Below are 22,803 nucleotides of genomic sequence, written 5' to 3' on the forward strand. Positions count from 1 at the left end.
TGTAATCATCGTTAGTTGGTTTATTGGCATTCATGTATTTTTTGTTACTTTTGATGTTTTTTATACGACCGTGATATTTGATGAATAGATTAGAAGTTTTTTTTTAAATAAAAGTTGGTGTAACCTTAAGTGTTGGAGACTGAACCAAACTACTTAAGTAGGTGGAGGCTAGTTGTGTCAAGAAAGAAAGTTAATGGAGGCTACTTGCTGATAGACCGTTTGATTCTCCATAATTTTCTAGTGGAGGCAGATGGTTGTTAAATATTGTCCATTTTCATATGCGAACCACGTGATTTGTGAAAGGAAGACACCAAACAACAAAACAAAAAAGTTGCTCGCATCTTGAACTTGAAGCAGGCGTAAATGCAAACCATTGACCAAATGGTGCGTCGTGAGTTAATCAGTGCGTATGTTGACAAATATGGCCACAGTAGGACAAGAAGATCTCGACGTTGATTCGGTAACCACATGCCAGCAAAGGAGAGCCCACTCACCTCTCGGCTTGGTGGGGGGTGCCTGGCTTTACCAATACGGCATTAGTCCGGCCAGCCGGAGCGGGAGACGACGTCAGGTGGCACTCCCTCGCGGGTGTTGCCGGCCGGCCACCACGGCCCAGCTGAGCCATGCCACCAACCACGCCGCAGCACGGCGGCGATGACGGCGAGCGGTTCGCGGAGGTGGTGGTGGTCCGGCACGGGGAGACGTCGTGGAACGCCCCCCGCATCGTTCAGGTCCTATCCGCCGATCCTAGTATAGATATATCCTCAGTTCTGCATTCAGATGTGGAAGCTCAAGCATCTTTTATTCTGGACCGTTTCTCCTTAGTGCGATTCCCGTATGAACTATGAACAGCCGTAATTATGTGGTCATTTTCTCTCTAATAACTGACACAACACACGTTGTAATCAATCTTGCAACACGGACAAATGAATCCAGAACTAAATGAGACCGGCAGGCAGCAAGCTGTTGTGGTATGTACTATAGTTCATTTGCTCATTAGCATTGAGCCACTGACATTTTCTTAAATTCGTCTAAATATGATGCGGACTCGACCATTAGGTGGCCCGTCGTCTGTCGGCAGAGGCCAAGCCGGCTGATGTATACTCCTCCGACCTCAAGCGTGCTGCCGAGACTGCACAAGCCATAGCTAAAGCTTGTGATGTATCAAACGTAAGAACATACCGATCGAAGTTTCGAAGTCATCACGACACTAAGCTCCATGGCACATTTTTGCTGCTTGCTTCATCATGGTTCCATATCTCACCGATACATGTATGCTCTCTCTTTTGGGATTTTCAATTAGTGTTGACTGAAGAACTAAGAGAGAGGCACATGGGACATCTCCAAGGTATGAAGTGGGACGATGCGTTTGTTCAAAACCCAGGGGCTTTCAAAGGTTTCAATATCTTTGAGCCTAAAGGGGGCTTGAATTTCAACGACAGAGACCAAGAAATCCCGGTAAGAAGCGCGATTCTTTAGAAAAATTTAGATATATTAAAATTGAGCACCCTCCCAATCCTCTCAGACCATCAGCATTTCTAACTATTAGATCGTCACTTTTAGTCGTTTTTGGCCATCGGATTCGCTGTTAGTCCCACCTGAATCTCGTCCGCGGGACTAACTCGCGCGTCAGGCAGCGCTGGCCTTTTCGGGCCGCTGCTCCGGTGGCTTTTTTGGGTGTCTCACGTTCAATTGGCCTACTGGCCTACTTGTAACGCCCTCGATGCGGCTATATCTCACACGTATCGAAGCACGACTTAGAGGCATAACCGCATTGAAAGCAATGTCGCAAGTGAGGTAATCTTCACAAATAACCCATGTAATACAATAAGGGAAAAGAAATACATAGCTGGCTTACAATCGCCACTTCACACAATACATGAATAAAGCATTACATCATCCAGTTACACACAAGGTCCGACTACGGAACCAAAATAAAAAAAGACTACCCCAAAAGCTACACAGATCCCCGATCAACCCCAACTGGGCTCCACTACTGATCAACTAGAACGAAACAACACAAAGGACAAGATCTTTATTGAGCTCCTCCTTGAACTCGGTTGTGTCACCTACTCGGTTACATCGGCACCTGCAAACTGGTTTTGGAAGTATCTGTGAGTCACGGGGACTCAGCAATCTCACACCCTCGCGATCAAGACTATTTAAGCTTATAGGTAGGGTAAAAGGTATGAGGTGGAGCTGCAGCAAGCGACTAGCATATATGGTGGCTAACATACGCAAATGAGAGCGAGAAGAGAAGGCGAAGCACGGTCGAGAAACTATGATCAAGAAGTGATCCTAGAACAACCTACGTCAAACATAACTCCAACACCGTGTTCACTTCCCGAACTCCGCCGAGAAGAGACCATCACGGCTACACACGCGGTTGATGCATTTTAATTAAGGTTAACTTCAGGTTTTCTACAACCGGACATTAACAAATTCTCATCTGCCCATAACTACGGGCACGGCTTTCGAAAGTTCAAATCCCTGCAGGGGTGTCCCAACTTAGCCCATGACAAGCTCTCACGGTCAACGAAGGATATACCTTCTAGCAGGAAGACTCGATCAGACTCGGAATCCCGGTTACAAGACATTTCGACAAGGTAAAACTAAACCAGCAAAGCCACCCAGATGTGCCGACAAATCCCGATAGGAGCTGCACATATCTCGTTCTCAGGGCACACCGGATGAGCCAGACGTCGGGTGGGCCAGCCCAGAGTTGCCCCTGGTAGCTCCGGACATCGCTCAGTTTGGACCAACACTCAGAGGAGCACTGGCCCGGGGGTTTAAAATAATGATGACCCTTGGGCGCGCGACCCCAAGGGAAAAGAAAAGGCTAGGTGGCGAATGGTAAAACCAATGTTGGGCATTGCCGGAAGAGTTTTACTCAAGACGAACTGTCAAGGGGTTTCCATTATTACCCAACCGCGTAAGGAACGCAAAATCCGAGAACATAACACCGATATGATGGAAACTAGGACGGCAAGAGTGGAACAAAACACCAGGCATAAGGCCGAGCCTTCCACCCTTTACCAAGTATATGGATGCATTAATTAAATAAGATATATAGTGATATCCCAACAAGTAAACATGTTCCAATAAGGAACAACATCTCCATGTTCCAACAAGTAACAAACTTCAATCTTCACCTGCAACTAACAACGCTATAAGAGGGGCTGAGCAAAGCGGTAACATAGCCAAACAATGGTTTGCTAGGACAAGGTGGGTTAGGGGTTTGGCTCAACAATATGGGAGGCATGATAAGCAAGTGGTAGGTATCGCAGCATAGGCATAGCAAAAGAGCGAGCAACTAGCAAGCAAAGATAGAAGTGATTTCTAGGGTATGATCATCTTGCCTGAAATCCCGCAAAGAAGAAGAACGAGTCCATGAAGAAGACAAACGGACGTAGACGAACGGGTCCTCACAAACGCGACGTTACCGGAATCAACCCAAAGAAGCAAACACCGGAAAGAAGCACACAACATAGTAAACAAACCACACATGAACATGATATGATATGCGGGGTGCGGTATGCGATGCATATGCATGATTTGCAAGGGAATGAAAGAACCTGGCCTCAACTTGAAATTTCAAGTGTGCCACTGGAAAGGTGAGGTGAAATCGCTTGAAAACGATATAAAGAACGCCGGAATCGGAGTTACGGTTTGCAAATGGCAAGCAATTCAAATATGGCACCGGTCTGCGATATACAGCAAGTAGCCATCTAAATGCAACAAGATGAACATGCTACAGCACCCAAACATGGCATCAAAATACATGGAAGGGATCCATTCATGATGCTTAACAAAAAGGAACACTGAGCTACGGCCAATTCATCCATTAACAGGTTCAAACAAGCATGGCAAAAGTGCAATTGGTAAACAGGTTTCAGACTTAGTGAAATTAACACAAGCCTGGAATTTCAGATCATGTAGCACACTTTGGAGCATGAAAACTATATGCTACAGGGTCTGAACATGGCAAAGTAAAACATGACATGGAGCTACTCAAAGAGATTAACAAAAATCCCTTAGTGACCTTGAGCCAAAAGGGATCAGAAAATACAATTGCAACCATGTGAACAAGGCAAAAACATAATCAGTTCTCAGACTTAGTGAAAACTGGAGCATGCTGAAATAGATATCAAGTAGGCATATTTACGAGCTCGATGCACTCACTACAGAGCAAGTCATGACAATCTAAGCATACACCCATCAAGAATACACATTATACAAGCTAGACATGGCAAGAACATTAACATAGCATGCATGTATCAACTTTAACATCCTCGGCAAAATCGCTAACAAGTAGACAATCTGCCCACATTCACGAAATAGCAAAAGTAGAGCTCGATTGACTCAAGCTAGGGTGCTCCATAATTGCAAACAAGGACATGGATGAATAGAGCACTACAAGATTAACAAAACATCCTTACTGATCATTCTCAAAAGAGGTACGGATCACTAGGAAACAACATGAACATATGGCATATTGAGATAAACAGATCAAGGACTTAGTGGAATTGCTAAGTCCCTGAAATCAGTATTAACGAATGCTCCACTTTGCAAGCTTGTGCTAGTCACCACACACATCACAAAAATACATGTATAGCACCTCTGGAAAGATGGCATGGCATATAACAAAACTCATGAAGAGCTCAGGGGCATATCATGCACACATTAATCATGGCAAAAATGACAAATATCTAATTGGAGCAGCAGATCTGGCAACTATCTCAAATAGCACTCTTCCAACATCATTTCGGGCATCAAGATGAACTCAAATGAAAATGATGCAATGAGATGAAATGATGATCTCTCTGAGATGAACATTTTAATATGCTATACGCGCAAAACGGAGTTACGGGTGCAAAGTTACGACATGATGAATATGGGCATATGAAACATGGAAATCTCGGGGACTTAGTGAAATTCTCACCCCACGGTAAAGTCAACGCGGCGCGGAGAACGAGGATGGCGGCGGATCTGGCCGGAACTCCGCCGGAGGAGGAGAGGACGGCGGCGGGGCTCGAGGTCGCCGGATCCGGTCCAGCCCGACCGGATCCGCGACGAGCGGCGACGGGGGCGAGGCACATGGCGGCGGCGGAGGCGGCCCAAGGTGGCCGGAGCAGCGGCGAGGTGCGGGCCGCCAGTGGAGTGGCTCGGCGGCACGGTGGGCTTGGACGGCGGCGCGGGAGAGGCGCAGCATCGGCGGCGGCGGCGGGCGCTGCCAGGCGCGGGGCGGCGGACGATGGGCCGGGCGGGCCCGCGATGGGCTCCGCGGGCCGGCGCGGTGGAGACGGCGGCAGAGGACAGGTGGCAGCTGCGGATAGGGCGCGGGAGGCGGCGGACGTGTCCGGCCACCGGGCGGACATGTCCGGCGGCGGGGGGAGGAGTGGATCTAGGGTTCATCCGTGAAATGATCCGAAATTTCGGGGAGGGGTGCTCTTTTATAGGTAGAGGGAGCTAAGAGAGTCCAAATGAGATGCGGTTTTCGGCCACGCGATCGTGATCGAACGACCGAGATGATGGAGGAGGTTTAGGTGGGTTTTGAGCCAAATTGGAGGGATTTTGGGCTGCAACACAAACGAGACCTTTTCGGTCCCTCGGTTAACCGTTGGAGTATCAAACGAAGTCCAAATGGTACGAAACTTGACAGGAGGTCTACCGGTAGTAAACCAAGGCCGCTTGGCAAGTCTCGGTACAATCCGAAATGTTTACTCCACACACACGAGAAGAAGGTAGAAATGACCACTGGAGGAGATAGGAGCGCCGGAATGCAAAACGGACAACGGGGAAAAGCTCAGATGTATGAGACGAACACGTATGCAAATGAAATGCACATGATGACATGATATGCAATGCATGACACGCAAGCAATGACAAGGCAACAACAGCGAATAACTGGAGGACACCTGGCACATCGGTCTCGGGGTGTTACACTACTGGGCCTCAAACCCTAGCGAAGGGTCTCTCCACCCCCGTCCCCGTGTTCGCTCTAACCTCGCCAAAGCCGTCGCTCCTGCAGTCCTTCGGCGCCATCCAATCTCACGCCAGACTCCTGCGGTAGGAGAGGAGAGTATGAACGACGTTCCTTGCAGCGACAGCGACGACCGACGAGGAGCCCTTTCTGTTTCCACCTCCTTTCTTTCATGGATGCCGTGTCTTCTTTGCCCGTCAGAGCCCAGATCTGTCTATTGTTTGTGCTGGTGAGTCCATTTTGAACGCCCCCTCCCCCTCCTTTCCATCTCTTTTATGGGATGTTCAAGCGCTCATATTTCTTAGATCATCGTTCGAGAGAAGAGATGGGAAGAGATTGATTCCTGCATTAAGAATCTGTCCAAAGACACTAAGGTTTGTTTCTGTATTGAGATCTTTTCTTTAGTTATGACTGAATTTTCCCAAGAGCTCCTTTTGTAATTTATGATGTCAATATCCAAGAAATTTGAACCTGAGTTTTCATACTTTAGTAACTGAATTTCATTGATCCAAATGATAATATTGTAATCTGTACAAACTTCCTGTGATTTCTGACCCAACTCATCTCTATACAGACGTCCTGACTGGTGGTGATTCTGTTCAGGGAGAAGAAAATATACAATTCATTGTGGCACTATTAACGCTAGCATCAGGAGGTTGTTCATGTCATCAAAATGTGCAACCAGAATGAAAGTGCAACTACACTGCAGCTTCTTCGAGGTATGCAGAGTATGTCCTCTCATACACCCTGTTCTTAATGTGTCAATTATATCCTAAAGATATGGGTTCACCAGGTACAAAGAACATCTTAGTGGGATTTCAAAAAAAAAGTTCAACTTATTAGTGTTAGCTTCCTATGTTATTCTCCATGGAACCCTCTCCTTAATTAAGACAGGGTGTCCTTAAAAAGAAATGTAAGACGAAGGAGGGTAGAGGAGATCGAGGAGGGAGGGGGCCGTTGCGAGGAGATAGTTGGAGGTCAAGCATCGGCACTGGAGACGAGGACCCGCGAGCGGGAGAGGCGACGCTGGGCTGGCCATTTCCACTGCGTCGGCAGAAGCCAGCGGAGTGAGCTCGTCAGCGTGGCATCAAACTATACAATGAAGTTAGAGTCCGGCCAGATCGTTTGCAAGGTGTGCATCCCGAAATCCATCTCCTTCTTTACTCCCTTTGATTTCAATTTCCAGCAAGAGCTTTTCGGCCAACTAGCAGCGAACTATCCGTCCAAGTCAACATGATAAACCCCCTTTCCTTCTTGAGATTGTTATATGTATTGTTTGATTATTTTTATTCACTGCGTCTGGACATGATGTTGGCAAATACAGTAGAGATCATGGGCTGAGACAATACAATAGAGATCATGTCGAGGCTGGAAATTTTGCTTTTTATAAAAGTAGGACAGTTAAAAAAACTGCTTACATTTTATTCTTCATTTATATATCAGTTAAAGAAACTTTATACATTGGTTCCTAATTTGATGCAAATAACCAAACTGAATGAACATTATTTAGCATCCAAGCACGGTGCGCAGCGCACCAGATCTGAGGCGACACCGCCACCTGCAACTTGTCCTCCTTTGTCCGATTCTCCACCCTGCATCCCCCAAAACCTCATGAGATGCATTTATGTAATGATAAGAGCAATACAATGAAAGTCCCAAATTTGTATAGAAACAAACTGAAAAGGGACAACGTACTGCACCCGTAATGTTCAGGCAAGTCTCTCAAAAGAAAACAATTCAATCCTAAACTGTATATTTGGTGAAGCGGTTAATATAGACTTGAAATTACAAGTTTAGAATTCGCTTTGGACTTTCTAATTTAGAAGTATTGAAGTTTAAATTCAATAAGAATTCTGAACTGCACACACTGTAGAATGTTGTTCAAGAAAGGATTACTTACATCTAAGCAGACCACTTTGATGCAATATGGGTTGTAAATAACCTGTCAGCAACATTATCTGTTATTACCTTCTTGAAGCTAGCAACATGGTGTTCCTTTTATTGGCCCATATTTATTATTATAGCCTTTGGTTCTTCACTTGTGCCAACCGGTTTCTTATCTTCAACCTCTGCTTATTTGCATATGTCGTTAATGTTGCTTCCTTTTCCTGGAGAGGCTAGACTTCTTTTTTTTGCCACTACAACAATGTATTTTTTTACTATGCAGTGAAATAAGGGACCGACAACTGAACATTTTTATGCCAACACACTTCTTGCTGGTGTGTCCTTTTATCAATAACATGCCTGCTTCTCAGGAGACGCAAACTGTACCCGATTAAGAATGAGAAGAACAACCTTTGCTTCTACTAGGTACTTTCATTTATTGACATTCACCTGTTTGTGTTGTTAACATTTAGTTCCATCTATCCATCAATTAGTTATTAGTTTTTGTATATTTCAATTAAGCGTTGGGGAAGAGTAGCAAATCATAAATTTGAAACATGTATCCTCGCATCCGTGACTGTCTTATAGTCCATGAATAAATAGTTACTACTTCATTGGCGCAGTATTATTTGCCGAAATCCCTTTGGGCCAATATTTGACATGTCTTTATTTCCTCCTTTCCCTTATACAATATTAAATTTTGGCCTGGGCTTATGTTTTTACTACCCCTATCAGATCATTATTTATTGTAATTTTTGTGCAATTTTCTATATCGCCTGTTCTGATTGCACTAAAACTTTCTTCTGCTAACATAATTTTTTAATGTTATGAGGTTTATCTATCCATTTTTTTGCATGTGACGATATAAATGAATTTTTTAGATAAAAGGCTGAGCTCAACATGCCTTGAAAAGGTTCGTGCATAGTTTGGAAAGCTAATTAGTTGAATGTAGTGTCCGATATTCTTAAGCATCTCCTCGGTTTTATCATTACCAATTTGAGACGATTTTCTTTGTCTCGGTTTAAGGCTATTTAGCCTTCAGTTCGTGACCAATCTCATAATTTGCTCTAAATGATAAGTTTTCACTGCTCCAGTGGTTTGGCCTGTTAGAAACAGTTGTAGTGTACTCATTTGTTGGGAGTGTGAGTGCTCATCGCGCTATGTATTGTAGAAATCTACCGGATTAGTCAACGGTATGCTGCACCGTTTGCTTCAAAACAATCCTGAGATATTTACTGATTATACAATTCTTCGATTTCCATTGGTCATTTTTCTCTTTGTGTTCTCAACTCTATGTGATATCTATTTTTCTTAAATTTTGTGCAGCAAATGAGTAAGAACTATTACATTGTACATGCTACTTATCACCTTCATCGTTGTGTTGTGAACAAAGTTGAACTGTTTGGGCTTGTGAAAAAGGTAGAAATTACTAGATATCGTGTCATGAGATATGGCCCTTTTTAATGGCATACCATATGAAGATTCTTTTAGTCAGTAGAACTTCTATGCATGCCTTCAGCACATTACATCTTCATTCGGTGAAGGATGTCATCAAAAGTGAAGGATGGCATTGGAATTTTCTTCATTATTTAACCAAGTGAAGGATAGCATCACACAATGGTGTAGTCTAGGATAGGGATACCTACATTTTTTTATTTTTGCACAACACATTGCAATATAGTATACATGATTTTAACTTATACTTTTGATGAATTTTATCTCAAGTTCTTCAATGATAATATGTTTCCGCTTGTTGCTTAAAGCTGTTTCTCAAGCAAAAAATCTTCTATCTTTCGGTTTGTTTCCACCAATGTGTATTGTTAAATTATCTATGTTGCTATTATTTTGGAAATGAAGAGACTATATTCTTATGATATTGGTTAAAATACAATTTGCTAGACACTTCTACTTAGATGTATGGTTATTGTTGATACTAACATCTATTTTTTTATATTAGCGGTTCAGAAAAAAAACATCTATTTTTAAATTTTATTTTTGTGCCATGATATACCTGTCATTCTATTGCCATAATGGACAGGTGCGGCAAAGCGCGCCATCGATGATCTAGTTATAGCTTTATGTCAGTGTGGTTCTCAGCTGATCCTGTATTTTTTCTTGTTTACCTCGTGTTAAGGGTGGTGGAGAGAGCCTGTGTGAGGTCTAGGGTTTATATTCCACCATCGACATGGATTTGAGCTACAAGGAGGGATTACAAGAGGATCGCTCACGCAGGAGCACACACCACACACGCCACACTAGCCGTTATCCGTTCACCGCCTTCGTCCGCCTTGAAGCCGGGTATATGTAGCGAAGCGTTCTAGGCCCATTCAGGCCCAGCTAGCCAAGCCGGCAGGCAAGGCTACCTCCTGGGCCTGGTCATCTCTTCCGCTGGCTTCTGCCCCACTTTAGGATTGTTAGGAAATATGCAACTTGTATTCCCATGAGGCCATAGACCAATATATATACATGTACAGGTGTGAAACATATGCAGGAAACCCCTTATACAACGAGATAAATACAAAGGGGTACATGACTTATATTATAACTCTAACACCCCCCCCCCCTTAAACTCATGGTGGATGAACAACACTGAGTTTGGAGAGAGAAAAGCCATGTTGTGCTCTAGTCTGGGCCTTCCTCGGGAAATCCGCCAACTGTAACTCGGAAGGCACATACTGAAGAGTAATAACCTGATCTTGCACACCAGCGCGCACATAGAAAGCATCAACACCAATATGCTTGGTGAGCTCATGCTTCACAGGATCACGCGCAATGCTAATAGCACCTGTACTGTCAGATAAGAGCGGAGTCGGTGTAGTGACAGAAACACCAAAATCCTGAAGTAACCACCGTAACCAAGTCACCTCTGCCGTCAAAAGAGCCATTGCTCGCAACTCAGCCTCGGCACTCGAACGGGAAACTGCAATCTGTTTCTTTGTCTTCCAGGCAATGAGAGAACCACCAAGAAAAACACAGTAAGCAGAAAGTGAACGGCGATCTGAAGGATCACTAGCCCACGTAGCATCCGAATAAGCCTGAAGTTGTAAAGAACTGGAGCGAGGAAAGAATAGACGGTGAGAGATTGTGCCCCGAAGATATCGGAGAACACGAACGAGATGACTATAGTGGACCGATGTGGGAGCGGAGACAAACTGACTCAGAATATGAACCGGATAAGAGATATCCGGACGAGTGACAGCTAGATAGACAAGACTGCCAACAAGATGACGATAACGCGTCGGGTCTGGGAGGGGATCACCATCAGTAGCACGGAGGTGAATATTGAGCTCCATAGGAGTCTCAACAATGCGTTCGTCAGTAAGAGCAGCACGAGAAAGAAGATCCTGGATATACTTTTCTTGGGATATAAAAAAGCCATCAGAGGTAGAAGAGACTTCGATCCCAAGAAAGTAGCGAAGAGGTCCAAGATCAGACATAAGAAACTGCTCACTAAGACGGGCCTTTACAAAGGCAATATACTCGGGGTCATCCCCAGTGATGACCATGTCATCAACATAGAGAAGAAGAAGAGTCCGACCACGAGGAGAAAGATGAATAAACAATGCTGGATCATGAGCACTTGCTGAAAAACCAGCAGCAGTGACCACAGAGGCAAAACGCTCAAACCAGGCACGGGGGGCTTGCTTAAGACCATAGAGAGAGCGACGAAGACGACATACCATGCCATCAGGAACAGAATACCCAGGTGGTGGCTGCATGTACACCTCCTCACGCAGCTCACCGTTAAGAAAGCATTCTTAACATCAAGCTGAGATATAGACCAGTGGCGTGCAGAGGCAACAACAAGAAGTGTACGAACAGTGGTCATATGGGCCACAGGAGCAAAAGTCTCGTCATAATCACGACCATGCTCCTGCTGAAAACCACGAGCCATAAGACGAGCTTTGTGACGCTCAAGAGAACCATCGGAGCGAGTCTTAACCTTGTAGACCCACTTACAAGTGATGGGACGGACTCCGGGAGGAAGAGAAACAAGATCCCAGGTACCAGTGCGTTCAAGAGCAGCAATCTCCTCGGCCATCACAAACTGCCATTCAGGATGAACAACAGCCTGACGATAAGAAGTCGGCTCAAGAACAGCAGCACCAGCAGTGGGAAATCCAAAGCGGTCAACAGGCGGACGAGGACGAGAACACAAGCCATAAGTAGGCCGAGAGGAAGATGACGACACATCCACGGAGGCATCCACAGGACGTGAACGACGAGTGTAATACTGAGGAAAAGATGGAACAATAGAAGGAGGAATCGCCAAGGTAGAATCGAGGGGTGGCGACGAAGAAGTCTCCGGAGATGAAGGTGTAGAATCCGGTGACATGCTAGACGAGGAGACCGTGGAAGATGGTGGCAGCAAATCGACTAGAGGTGGAGAAGCAGAGGGAGCGGAACGAATAGGCACAGGCTCGACGGGGGTGATAGGTGAGTCAGGAAAAGTGAGGAAAGAGATATCCTCCACGGAAAAGGTCGAGGAAGATGGGCGTGGGTAGAAGGGACGAGACTCATCAAAAGTCACGTCTCGAGAGATACGCATCCGACGACCGATAGGATCCCAACAACGATAGCCCTTATGCTCATCACTGTAGCCTAAGAAGACACACTCAATAGACTGAGCGGTCAGTTTGGTGCGTTCGCGAGGGGCAAGAAGAACATAGCAAACACAAACCAAACAAGCGAAGCATCGAATAATCGGGAGAACGATCAAAAAGACGCTCGAAAGGAACACCACCCTGTAGAGCAGAGAAAGGCTGGAGATTGATAAGATAGGTGGAGGTGGAGACAGCCTCGGCCCAAAAATGAGGCGGGAGAGAGGCAGAAATCAGCAATGCACGAGCCGTCTCAAGAAGATGATGGTGCTTTCGCTCAGCCACACCATTCTGAGCATGAGCACCAGGACAAGAGAATTGAGAGAGAGTTCCTTCCTCAGCAAGAACACCACGCAACATCTTAGAGATATACTCGTCAGCAGAGTCAGCACGAAAAACATGAATGGGTGAAGAGAACTAAGTATGAACCATGGCAGCAAAACGCTTATAAATAGACAACACCTCACTACGAGAAGTCATGAAATAAAGCCATGTGTAACGAGAGAAGTCATCTATGAAAATAATATAGTATTTATGACCACCTTTCGAAGCGAAAGGGGCCGGACCCCATACATCAGAATGGACTAAATTGAAAGGACGCTTAGACACTGACTCACTATGTGAATATGGTAACTGAATCTGCTTGCAAGACGACAACCCTGACACTCTAAAGAGACATCTCCTGAGACAGACCCCAAAAGACCTCGATGAACTAAAGACGACAACCGAGAACCACACAGATGACCAAGTCGATGATGCCACTGCTTAAAGGAACTAGTAGCGGAGGCAACTGAAGTGGAGGAACTGGCGATAGTGGTGGCAGCGGAAGGAACATGAAGCCAGTCCAACTCCCAAAGATCCTGAGAATCACGGCGGCGAGGGCCAGCCCCAACCAGAGTGTGCGTGCGACGGTCCTGGACAGAACAAGAGTCAATGTCAAGGATGACGCGACAACCAAAATCAGTAAGTTGACCAGCAGAAAACAGATTCATGGTAAGTCGAGGAACATGAGCAACATCAGGAATAGAGTAAGAAGGAGTGGTAAGATTGCCTCTACTAACGACAGAAAGTGGAGTACCATCAGCAGTGAGTACATGAACAGGAGAATCCAGCGATCGAAGAGAGGACAAAGGGGAAGAATGAGAAGACATATGAAAAGAAGCTCTAGAGTCCAGAACCCATGGTGATGTACCTGACTGTGTAGAGGGTGGTTGCTCAGTGCGGGAAGCATCAGTCACAGAACCAGCAGTACCCGTCGAGGAAGAACCTGAAGCCGCGAGAAGACGCTTAAGTCTCAGAATATCCTGCTCAGTCAAAGCAATGGCGGAAGCTGTCGAGGTAGATGACGAAGTCCCTGAAGATGATGATCGCGCCTTGCGCAGGTCTTTCTTCTTCGTGTAGCACTAGGACTCAACATGACCATCATTATTGCAGTAGTCGCAATGTGGACGGGGGCGACCTGAGCCTCCAGAAGGAGTGGGCAAGAGTGGTGGAGCACTCGAGCGAGAAGGGGTTAGTGCAGCAGGTGGCATAGAAGGAGCCCGAGTAGCAAGCACAAAGGGAACCTCCAGCAAACCAGCACCACGTAAGCGAGTCTCCTCAGCACGAATCTCAAAAAGCGCCTCCATGAGAGAAATACGGCCACAAGCAAACAACTGAGCACGCCGGGGCTCAAACTCCTTACGGAGCCGAGACAGGAACTCGTAGACGCGATGAAACTCCGAATTGGCCTGGACAGCCTGGCAACAGGGGCAAGTACGACAACCAGCACTGCGGAGAGAATCAAGCTGGCGCCAGATAGCAGAACTCTGTGCATAGAAGTCATCAACAGTAGAGTCACCCTGCTGAAGAGCATGCTCCTGACGGACCACAGAAAGGTATAAGGCATCACCAGAGGGCTCATAGCGCTGACGAAGACGGGTCCACATCTCAAAGACAGTAGGAAGACCCAGAAACTCAGAAGCAAACTGAGGCAGAACACTAGCAGTGAGAACAGCTGCAGCACGAGCATCATCATCAAGCCACTGGGTGTAAACAGACAGAGCACCATGATAAGTCTGAAGAGCCTCCTCATAAGCCAAAACCCTCTCATCATAAGCATGATTAGCAGCCTCATCAGCAAGCTTAGCTGCATCCTTGGCGGCCTGATTAGCATCCGTAGGAAGAACCACTGGAGTCGGCAGAGTAGGGGCCACCGGAGAAACTAGACGTGGCGAACAGCGGACCTCGCCAGAAAGAACACCCCAGAGACGGATGCCACACATGTGAATGCGCATAAAGCCAGTGAACTCGGTGTAGTTAGTACCATCGAAAATCAGCGGACAACGAGGAAAAGCAACATAACCTGAGGATTGAGACATCGTCTTTCTTTTCTTTTCTTTTCTTTTTTTTCTTCTTTTTTTACCAACGGAAGGCAGACGGGCAGGAGTCTCGATCTGCAGCAACGGCGGAAGGCTCGATCAGACCGTAGACGAGCCTCGGAAGCAGAATCCCGATCTGGCCGGGAGCGAAACGAGGCAGAACAGGCCGATCCAAATCGGGAGATATGGCACGGGCTGCGATCCGAGTTGGAGCAGTAGTCGGGCAAGAAAATGAACGGGCGGGCAGCGTCGATCCCGGCTGCTTCGCAACGAGAGCCGATCCAATTGGGAGATGGGGCCGCGGGCTTCGATCCAAGTTGGAGCAGTAGTCGGGCAAGAAGCGAGCGGGCCGGCAGCGTCGATCCCGGCTGATTCGCAACAAGGCGAGAGGAGACTGACTTCGCGTCGGCGGCTTCGATCTGGGAAAGAGTAGAGCGGCCGTGGGGGACCAGCAGCAGGAGCGGACGTGGGGAACCGACGGCGGAGAGAGAAGCAGCCGCGGCGTCATGGGAGGATCAATCACACGAGTTGCGGCGTGGGAAAAAATTGACCTGGCTCCAATACCATGTTAGGAAATATGCAACTTGTATTCCCATGAGGCCATAGGCCGATATATATACATGTACAGGTGTGGAACATATGCAGGAAACCCCTTATACAACGAGATAAATACAAAGGGGTACATAACTTATATTATAACTCTAACAAGGATCACTAACAATCCCACCCTCCTTAGAAACGGCTTGCCCCCAAGCCGGTGCTCACGGAAACTTTTGCTGCAAAGTCACCTTGTCTTCCCAGGTAGCCATCTCGGCAGGAGTTGTATTCCATTTAACCAGTACTTGGACAAGAGACCCAGACCCTCGGCAAACCACTTTTTGATCCAAAATCTGCTCAGGGACTTGGAATTGATCATCAGGAGTAGGTAAATGAGGCAATACCTGGTGTTTTGGGTGTAACACCTTGCGAAGAAGCGACACATGAAACACTGGGTGTACTTTACTGCTTCCTGGCAATTCAAGCCGATAAGCTACTGCGCCAATGCGTTCCAAAATTTCAAATGGTCCATAAAACTTGAACACCAGCTTATGGTTGGCCCGAGGAGCAACGGACGACTGCAAGTAAAGTTGAAGCTTCAGGAACACACGCTCACCCACTACAAATTCACGATCACTCCGATGTTTGTCCGCTTGTGTTTTCATACGCTGTTGTGCTCACAGCAAATGCTGTCATACTGACTCCAAAATGGTTTGACAGTGTGCAACCCACTGATGTAAATCTTCAAACTAAATTGCATCTTCCGCAGCCAACCCAAACTGCCGCGGTGCATGACCATAGATGATTTCAAATGGAGTTTTCCCAGTAGCGGAGTGCCCGTTAGTGTTATACCAAAACTCACATAGAGGAATCCATTTGGCCCACCGAGAGGGATGAGCACTGACGAAGCACCGAAGAAAGCATTCGACCTGCTGATTAACTCATTTTGTCTGTCCGTCAGACTGTGGATGACGAGTTGTACTCATTCTGAGAAGAACACCACATTTTTGGAACAGCTCCTTCCAAAACTTGCTGGTAAACACTTGATCCCGATCAGAAACGATCGATAGAGGCATGCCATGTAACCTATAAATTGTATTCAGAAACGCTTCAGCCACAGTTTCTGCAGTAAACGGATGGTGCAGTGGAACAAAGTGACCATACTTTGACAGTTTATCGATAACCACCAGCAGATAATTGTAACGACCGGATGTTGGCAATCCCTCGACAAAGTCCATTGTGACCATCTCCCAAGGTGTGTTTGGAACAGGCAGAGGCTGCAGTAAACCTGGGCAGGGCACTCGCTCGGGCTTCGCTTGCTGACATACTAAGCAGTGTTGTACATATTTTTTCACAAAACCCCTCATACCTTTCCAATGAAACAGCTAATGAATTCTTTTGTAAGTTACTGGAAATCCAGAGTGTCCCCCAATAGGACTGTCATGAAATGCAGCAACAATCTTGGTTTGCAGTTCAGGGCAGTGGCCCACCCAAACACATTTGCCTATCTTGAGGATCCCAGCCCAAAGAGAAAACTTGTCATCAGACTTGAGAGCAGCAGCTAACTTTTGCAACAATTCAGATGCAAACGAATCAGCTTGATAACTATGCCCAATCTCTTGTAACCATGCAGGTTGAACAGAGGTGACAATATGTAACTCAGGCAGTACATCAGAATCAACATGTGGCCTTCTAGACAGAGAGTCAGCTGCACTATTTTCAGTGCCTTTCTTGTAAGCAATGGTATACTACAAACCCAGTAACTTTGTAAGTGCTTTCTGCTGCCATTTAGTGTGTAATCTTTGCTCGGTTAGACTGGCCAAGCTGTGTTGATTAGTCCGGATAATAAACTCAGAAACCTGAAGATATTGGCTCCACTGCTCAACTGCCAACAGGATAGCCAAATACTCTTTCTCATAAACTGAAAGTGTTTGGTTTCTAGGCCCCAGTGCTTTGCTGACATAAGCCAGAGGGTGACCATCCTGCATAAGCACAGCACCCACGCCAACAACACAAGCATCTATTTCCACAACAAAAGTCTTGGAGAAATCAGGAAGAGCCAAAACTGGAGCTGATATTAGATCCTGTTTTAACAAAACAAAAGCTTGTTGCTCTACATCTGTCCAATGATATGGCACACCTTTCTTCAAAAGATTAGATAGTGGCTTGCTCAACATTCCATAATGCAAGATGAATTTTCTATAGTACCCAGCTAGCCCCAAAAATCCCCTGACTTCCTTAGCAGAAACTGGAACTGGCCATTCTTGAATAGTAGAGATCTTGGCAGGATCTGTAGCTACTCCTTCTCCACTAATAACATGCCCCAGATAACTGATTTTTGTCTGAGCAAAAGCACATTTGGAGAGTTTAACATACCACTTATGCTGCTCCAATAAGGACAACACTTGAGCTAGATGTTCCAGATGTTGGGCATAAGTTTTGTTGAATATGAGAATACCATCAAAGAAAACTACTGCACACTCTCTCAACACAGGTGACAGTGTGTCACACATTGCAAAGTTGAAAGTATTGGGCCCTCCAGTCAGACCCATAGAAACCACCAAGAATTCATAATGACCACTGTGTGTCTGAAAAGCAGTTTTATATTCTTCTCCAGGGGCCAATCTTATCTGGTGATGCCCAGCCCTCAAATCCAACTTAGAGAACCAACAAGATCCTGCCAACTCATCCAAAAACTCATCAATGATTGGAATGGGAAATTTACTCTTAACTGTCAAGGTATTTAGATGTCTGTAGTCAATGACATGCCTCCAAGTTTTGTCCTTCTTTTGTACCAAAATCATAGGAGAAGAAAATGGATTGTTGCTGTGTCTGATAATACCAGAGGTCAGCATCTCCTGAACCTGCTTTTCCAGTTCATCCATAAGCACAGTAACCGGCCTGTAGGGTCTGATAGAAAATGGTTGAGCCCCAGGAATTAAGGGAATGGTATGGTCATACTTTCTCCTTGGAGGTAATCCTTTTGGTACCTGAAAAACTGAACTGAATTTTGACAACACGTGTTGAATTTCTGCAGGTAACTCAGATGGAGCTGTCTCAGTGCCAATGAGCAGTGCAGATAACTCAATCAAAGCAAAAACCTGAGGAGCTGCATCCTGTCCAAACAGTGTCACCAGTTCACCATGCAGTTGAAAAGAAAGCCAATGTTCAACCCAGTCCACCTGCATAGGGCTATGACCTCCTAACCAATCCAGGCCCAGTATCCCATCATAAGAGCCAAGAGGAAAAACTTTAAAATCACTTACAAATTCATGTCCTGCACAATACCATTGCCCTTTTTGTAGTTGTTGACTAGAGGGCACCAGTGATCCATTAGCCACCTTGACCATGGATACAGTCATAGGAACAACACCTTGCAATTTACTGGCCACAGTACAATCCACAAATGAATGTGTACTGCCCGAATCCACCAAAAATATCATTGGCTGACCCTGTAATTGCACTTTCAGTTTCATAGTTGTAATTGTAGGTGCAGAATTTTCCCCTAAAGCAGCAGCAGACAGGAAAATTGCATTGGCCTCACGAACAACTTCCTCTTCAGACTCACTGACATCAAATGGCATACTCTAAACATAATCAAGCATCTCCTGCACAACATGTAGCTACACTTCATGCTTGCAATGATGATCGCAAGCCCATCATTCTCCACAGATGAAACAAAGCCCTTTGGACTTGCGGTAAGCTCTAAGCGAAGCCCAACGGTCATCTTCAACTGTTGTTGATCGACTGGTGTCAGGTAGCTTCTTTTCATCAGTGATTCGAGCTACAGTTGGACGAATTGCTGTTGGAGCCATGGAACGCTTACTGCTGGCTGTACTGCTTCCTGTGAACATAGATTGATCACCCAGTTCTTCCGACAAAAGCGCCAGTGCATAAGCAGAGTCCAAATCGACTGGCTGCTGAATCCCAACCAACAGACGCACTGACGGTACCAGCCCTTCCATAAAACGAGTGACATAATGCACATCACTCGGGTTAGATTCATATGCGCAGTCAACTGATCATACAGTTCTGAGAAACGCTCAACATAATCCTCCACTGTACTCGTCTGTCGGATATGAAACATCTGACGGACGAGGTTCTGGTGCTTATTGCGTCCAAAATGAGACTGTAACAACCCACAAAATTCAGACCAATTAACATTAGGTGCACGACGTTGGACTGACTCTAACCAACGAGCTGTGGTTCCCTCAAATTGCGACGAAGCAAAGGAAATCCACTGGTGCTAAGGAGTATTCCAAAACCGAAAGTAATCCTCACAATGAGATTGCCACAGTTTTGGATTCGAACCATCAAATCGCGGAAGTTCAATTCTAGGACCAAAATTCACCGCATCCGGAAGGAAGGCCCGAAAATTTTCAGCAGCAAGAATCAACTGGCGCGACTGAGCTGGATCTGTGTGCATACCTCGAACTGGTGGAGGAACGTAATGGGGGCCCGAACTCCTCTGCTCCAGATCAGCTCGGACTCCGTCGGATCCATGCGAACCACCGCTCGCTGGCGCTGGCGGATGTACTTGACTAGGCTCCCTTGACGAAACGGGCGTCGATGTCGTCGGGGTGGATCCTCGATCGACACCAATTTCACCGTGCAACTCGTCGAGGTCGACGCCGATGGCGAGCTTCATGTCGTCGATACGACCAGACAGCTGATCCAGTTTACTGTCCAGCTTGGCGAAGGCGGTGACCACCTCCTTGCTGCGCTCCGTCGAGGCCTTGGCGAGGGCGGCATCAAAATCTGCACGCAGGAACTCGTAGATCGCGCGGGTCTCCGGGGAAATTTTCTCCATGGCCTTTGCCCGACGGCGTGCGGCGAGACGGGTGTGGCGAGGAAGGGTGGGCGGCTCCAGGATTGAACGGCTTTGATACCAGATTGTGAGGTCTAGGGTTTATATTCCACCATCGCCATGGATTCAAGCTACAAGGAGGGATTACAAGAGGATCGCTCACGCAGGAGCACACATCACACGCCACACTAGCCGTTATTCGTTCGCCTCCTTCATCCGCCATGAAGCCGGGTATATGTAGCAAAGCGTTCTAGGCCCATTCAGGCCCAGCTAGCCGAGCCGGCAGGCGAGGCTGCCTCCTGGGCCTGGTCATCTCTTCCGCTAGCTTCTGGCCCACTTCGGGATCGCTGACAGCCTGAACCAGCTAACCCAGCAGTGTGTCACCTACCTGAACAAAATCGCCCAGCAACACATCGGTAAGCGAGCAGTGATCACCCCATCCTTGCAATTTCATCTCCCGAATATATTCATGTGTGGTTAGCAAACCAGATTCAGCAATGTCCTGTTAGTGTTGTCACATCGCGCTCTAACTGAGCCCTGAGCTCTTTGACGACAGGGGAGCGGGTGATCGTGGTCTCTCACGGCGCGGCGATAGTGGAGCTCTGCCGGCACACCGATCCCCCCGGCAGCTCGGTTCACCGGAACTTCCCCAACACCTCGCTCAACGTCTTCCATGTCTCGGGTGTCACCAGGCAGTGGGCCCTAGCGAGGTTCAGCGACGTCGGCCACCTCGATGGAAAGGGCGCTCTCGAGGATGCCTTCGACGGCAACGGGGTGTCTGCCTAAAGAAACATGCATTTTTTTCAAAAGGAGGAAGACCCCGGCCTCTACATCTGAATGATGCATGCAGTCACTTTATTAATTAATCATACAAGACTTTATAAAGAAATATAACAGTAAGTCTGAATCCACCGTATAGGCAACATCTATCGCTACTCCTATATTCAATTAATGAAGGGATGCTGATAGTCCGGGCTTAATACCACAGACCTCGCAGTCAAGCTTAACATCTAACACCCGAGGCCCCAACCAAGCCATTTGTTGGGTATGGGGCACACACCGGTCCGGCGCGCTCTCAGAGATCGCGGCCGCCAACTGCCACCACTCCAACTTCAGAGCTGTACCGACACATCATCCTTGCCCGGTCTAGCTGTGGTCGATGCCACCACGGCGCCCAACGCCACCACCTCCCTGCGAACGAACTGCTGAGCACGTCGCGGTCATCGCCGGTACACCTCGGCATCATGCCGCCAAGTACCACCAGCTGACACAGCTTGAAGTATCTGAAAGATCTGTCGTGCGTAGCACCTGCCGACCAGGCATGACAAAGCGTAGCACTTGTCGGCCAGGCATGACTTGACATCTCCACCGAAGCTCCGTGCAAGATGAAGCTGCTTCACCTCCTACCTTTGACTTCCAGCACTGCTCCACAAACGATGCTCCCAAGAGAGGAACGATGCCGCAGTGCCGCCATCATCCGATCAGGAAAAACATATCCTAGGGTTTTCCCCGGATCAGCACGGGTGGGTCGACAGTAGTTACACGATGATGCCTTCATCAAGGTAACAACGCAGAACGCCGCCATCGCCTGTCGTCGGCTCGGTTTTCACCGGCAACTCTTTCTCCCCAACTCACAGCCGGGACTAGATGTTGGATCTCGAGATCTGACCACCCCGCCTCTGGCCGGCCACCTTCCACGAAGAAGAAGATCACCACCACCGGCTGCACCATCCAGATTAGATCAGACCGGAGGTGCCGCCAAGCAGTCCACCAGGCCCTCGACGTCGCTGCCGATCCAAAGCCAGATGATGCGCCGCCTCAACATAAACCGCCCGCCGCGAGGCAGGAGTGGCCTTCGGCGCCATCGCCGCAGCCATCGGCGCCACTTCGCTAGATCGATCACGCCTCCACGCGCATAGGGGGCCCGCACCGCCCCTGAGACACAGGAGCGAGGAGAACCCCCGCCACCGCTGTCGGCCACCGGGCGCCGACCAGTGGTGTCCTCCGGCGGCGGTGGGAGGAAGGGAGGGATGAGAGTCGGCCCCGGCGGCGTCTAGGGTTGGAGAACCACCCGTGTTGCCCGAACGGGGGACGACGCGGGGGTCAGGAGCCTTTCACCATTGGCCTTCTCCGACCTTCCCCTGTGCTGTTGCAAGAACGAAAGAGCCTTATGGCAATAGCATTCTTTTTTGTTCCTTTTATCGACATATTCGGTGATTCAAACCTGCAAATGTTTACTCATGAAATCGAAGCACTATACTGCCGCTGCAAAAGAGACACAAAATTTTACCCGTTGATTTTCTAGCCGCGTTCTTCTTTTCTTCTTCCTTGTAGTACACGAATGATCGTATCACTCCGACCTTGCCGCAGAAATATTTTTAGTTGGCTGGTCTTTTGCAAGGATCGGCCGGGACCCAAGCCGTTGGATCGGATAATCGAGTGGTCAATGTTGTGGCTCTCCTTGCAACATGGCCAATGTTGCGCTTGGGAGACTGCAACATGGGACATTGCAAATAATGTTTGCAACGTGACACATGTTACGCTTGTGAATAAAAGATATATTGCAACTTAATCCATGTTGTGCTTGGAGATTTGCAACATGACCCATGTTACATTGATGGTGACCGCCTT

At 47.2% G+C, this 22,803-nt stretch overlaps 1 protein-coding gene and 1 long non-coding RNA gene across 4 annotated transcripts; both read left to right on the forward strand.

Moving 5' to 3' along the window:
* The first annotated feature begins 445 nt into the window (after positions 1-445).
* Positions 446-20,958, forward strand: LOC123101297 (phosphoglycerate mutase-like protein 4). Its single transcript, XM_044522809.1, has 7 exons — positions 446-731; positions 921-971; positions 1,060-1,171; positions 1,301-1,458; positions 10,002-10,018; positions 20,527-20,588; positions 20,729-20,958. The coding sequence occupies exons 1-7, from the start codon at positions 624-626 to the stop codon at positions 20,956-20,958; spliced, it is 738 nt and encodes a 245-aa protein (XP_044378744.1). The 5' UTR covers positions 446-623.
* On the forward strand, positions 5,940-9,720 carry LOC123103073 (uncharacterized). Of its 3 annotated transcripts, XR_006449610.1 has the most exons (5): positions 5,940-6,212; positions 6,289-6,357; positions 6,587-6,702; positions 6,777-7,115; positions 8,151-9,720. It is a non-coding gene; the product is annotated as an uncharacterized lncRNA (long non-coding RNA). The 3 variants fall into 3 exon arrangements; XR_006449608.1 differs by having other exon boundaries at positions 6,558-7,115; positions 8,151-9,715; XR_006449609.1 differs by having other exon boundaries at positions 6,587-7,115; positions 8,151-9,715.
* Positions 20,959-22,803: the final 1,845 nt, after the last annotated feature.

This window comes from Triticum aestivum, chromosome 5A, assembly GCF_018294505.1.
Source record: "Triticum aestivum cultivar Chinese Spring chromosome 5A, IWGSC CS RefSeq v2.1, whole genome shotgun sequence".
Taxonomy (NCBI): Eukaryota; Viridiplantae; Streptophyta; class Magnoliopsida; order Poales; family Poaceae; genus Triticum; species Triticum aestivum.

Bases quoted from the DNA above. Each gene is read 5' to 3' on its own strand.
- LOC123101297 (XM_044522809.1), top strand. From the start codon at position 624: ATGCCACCAACCACGCCGCAGCACGGCGGCGATGACGGCGAGCGGTTC. The intron at 732-920 runs GTCCTATCCGCC...ATCTTGCAACAC, and splicing joins ACGCCCCCCGCATCGTTCAG to GGACAAATGAATCCAGAACT. The intron at 972-1,059 runs GTATGTACTATA...CTCGACCATTAG, and splicing joins GCAGGCAGCAAGCTGTTGTG to GTGGCCCGTCGTCTGTCGGC.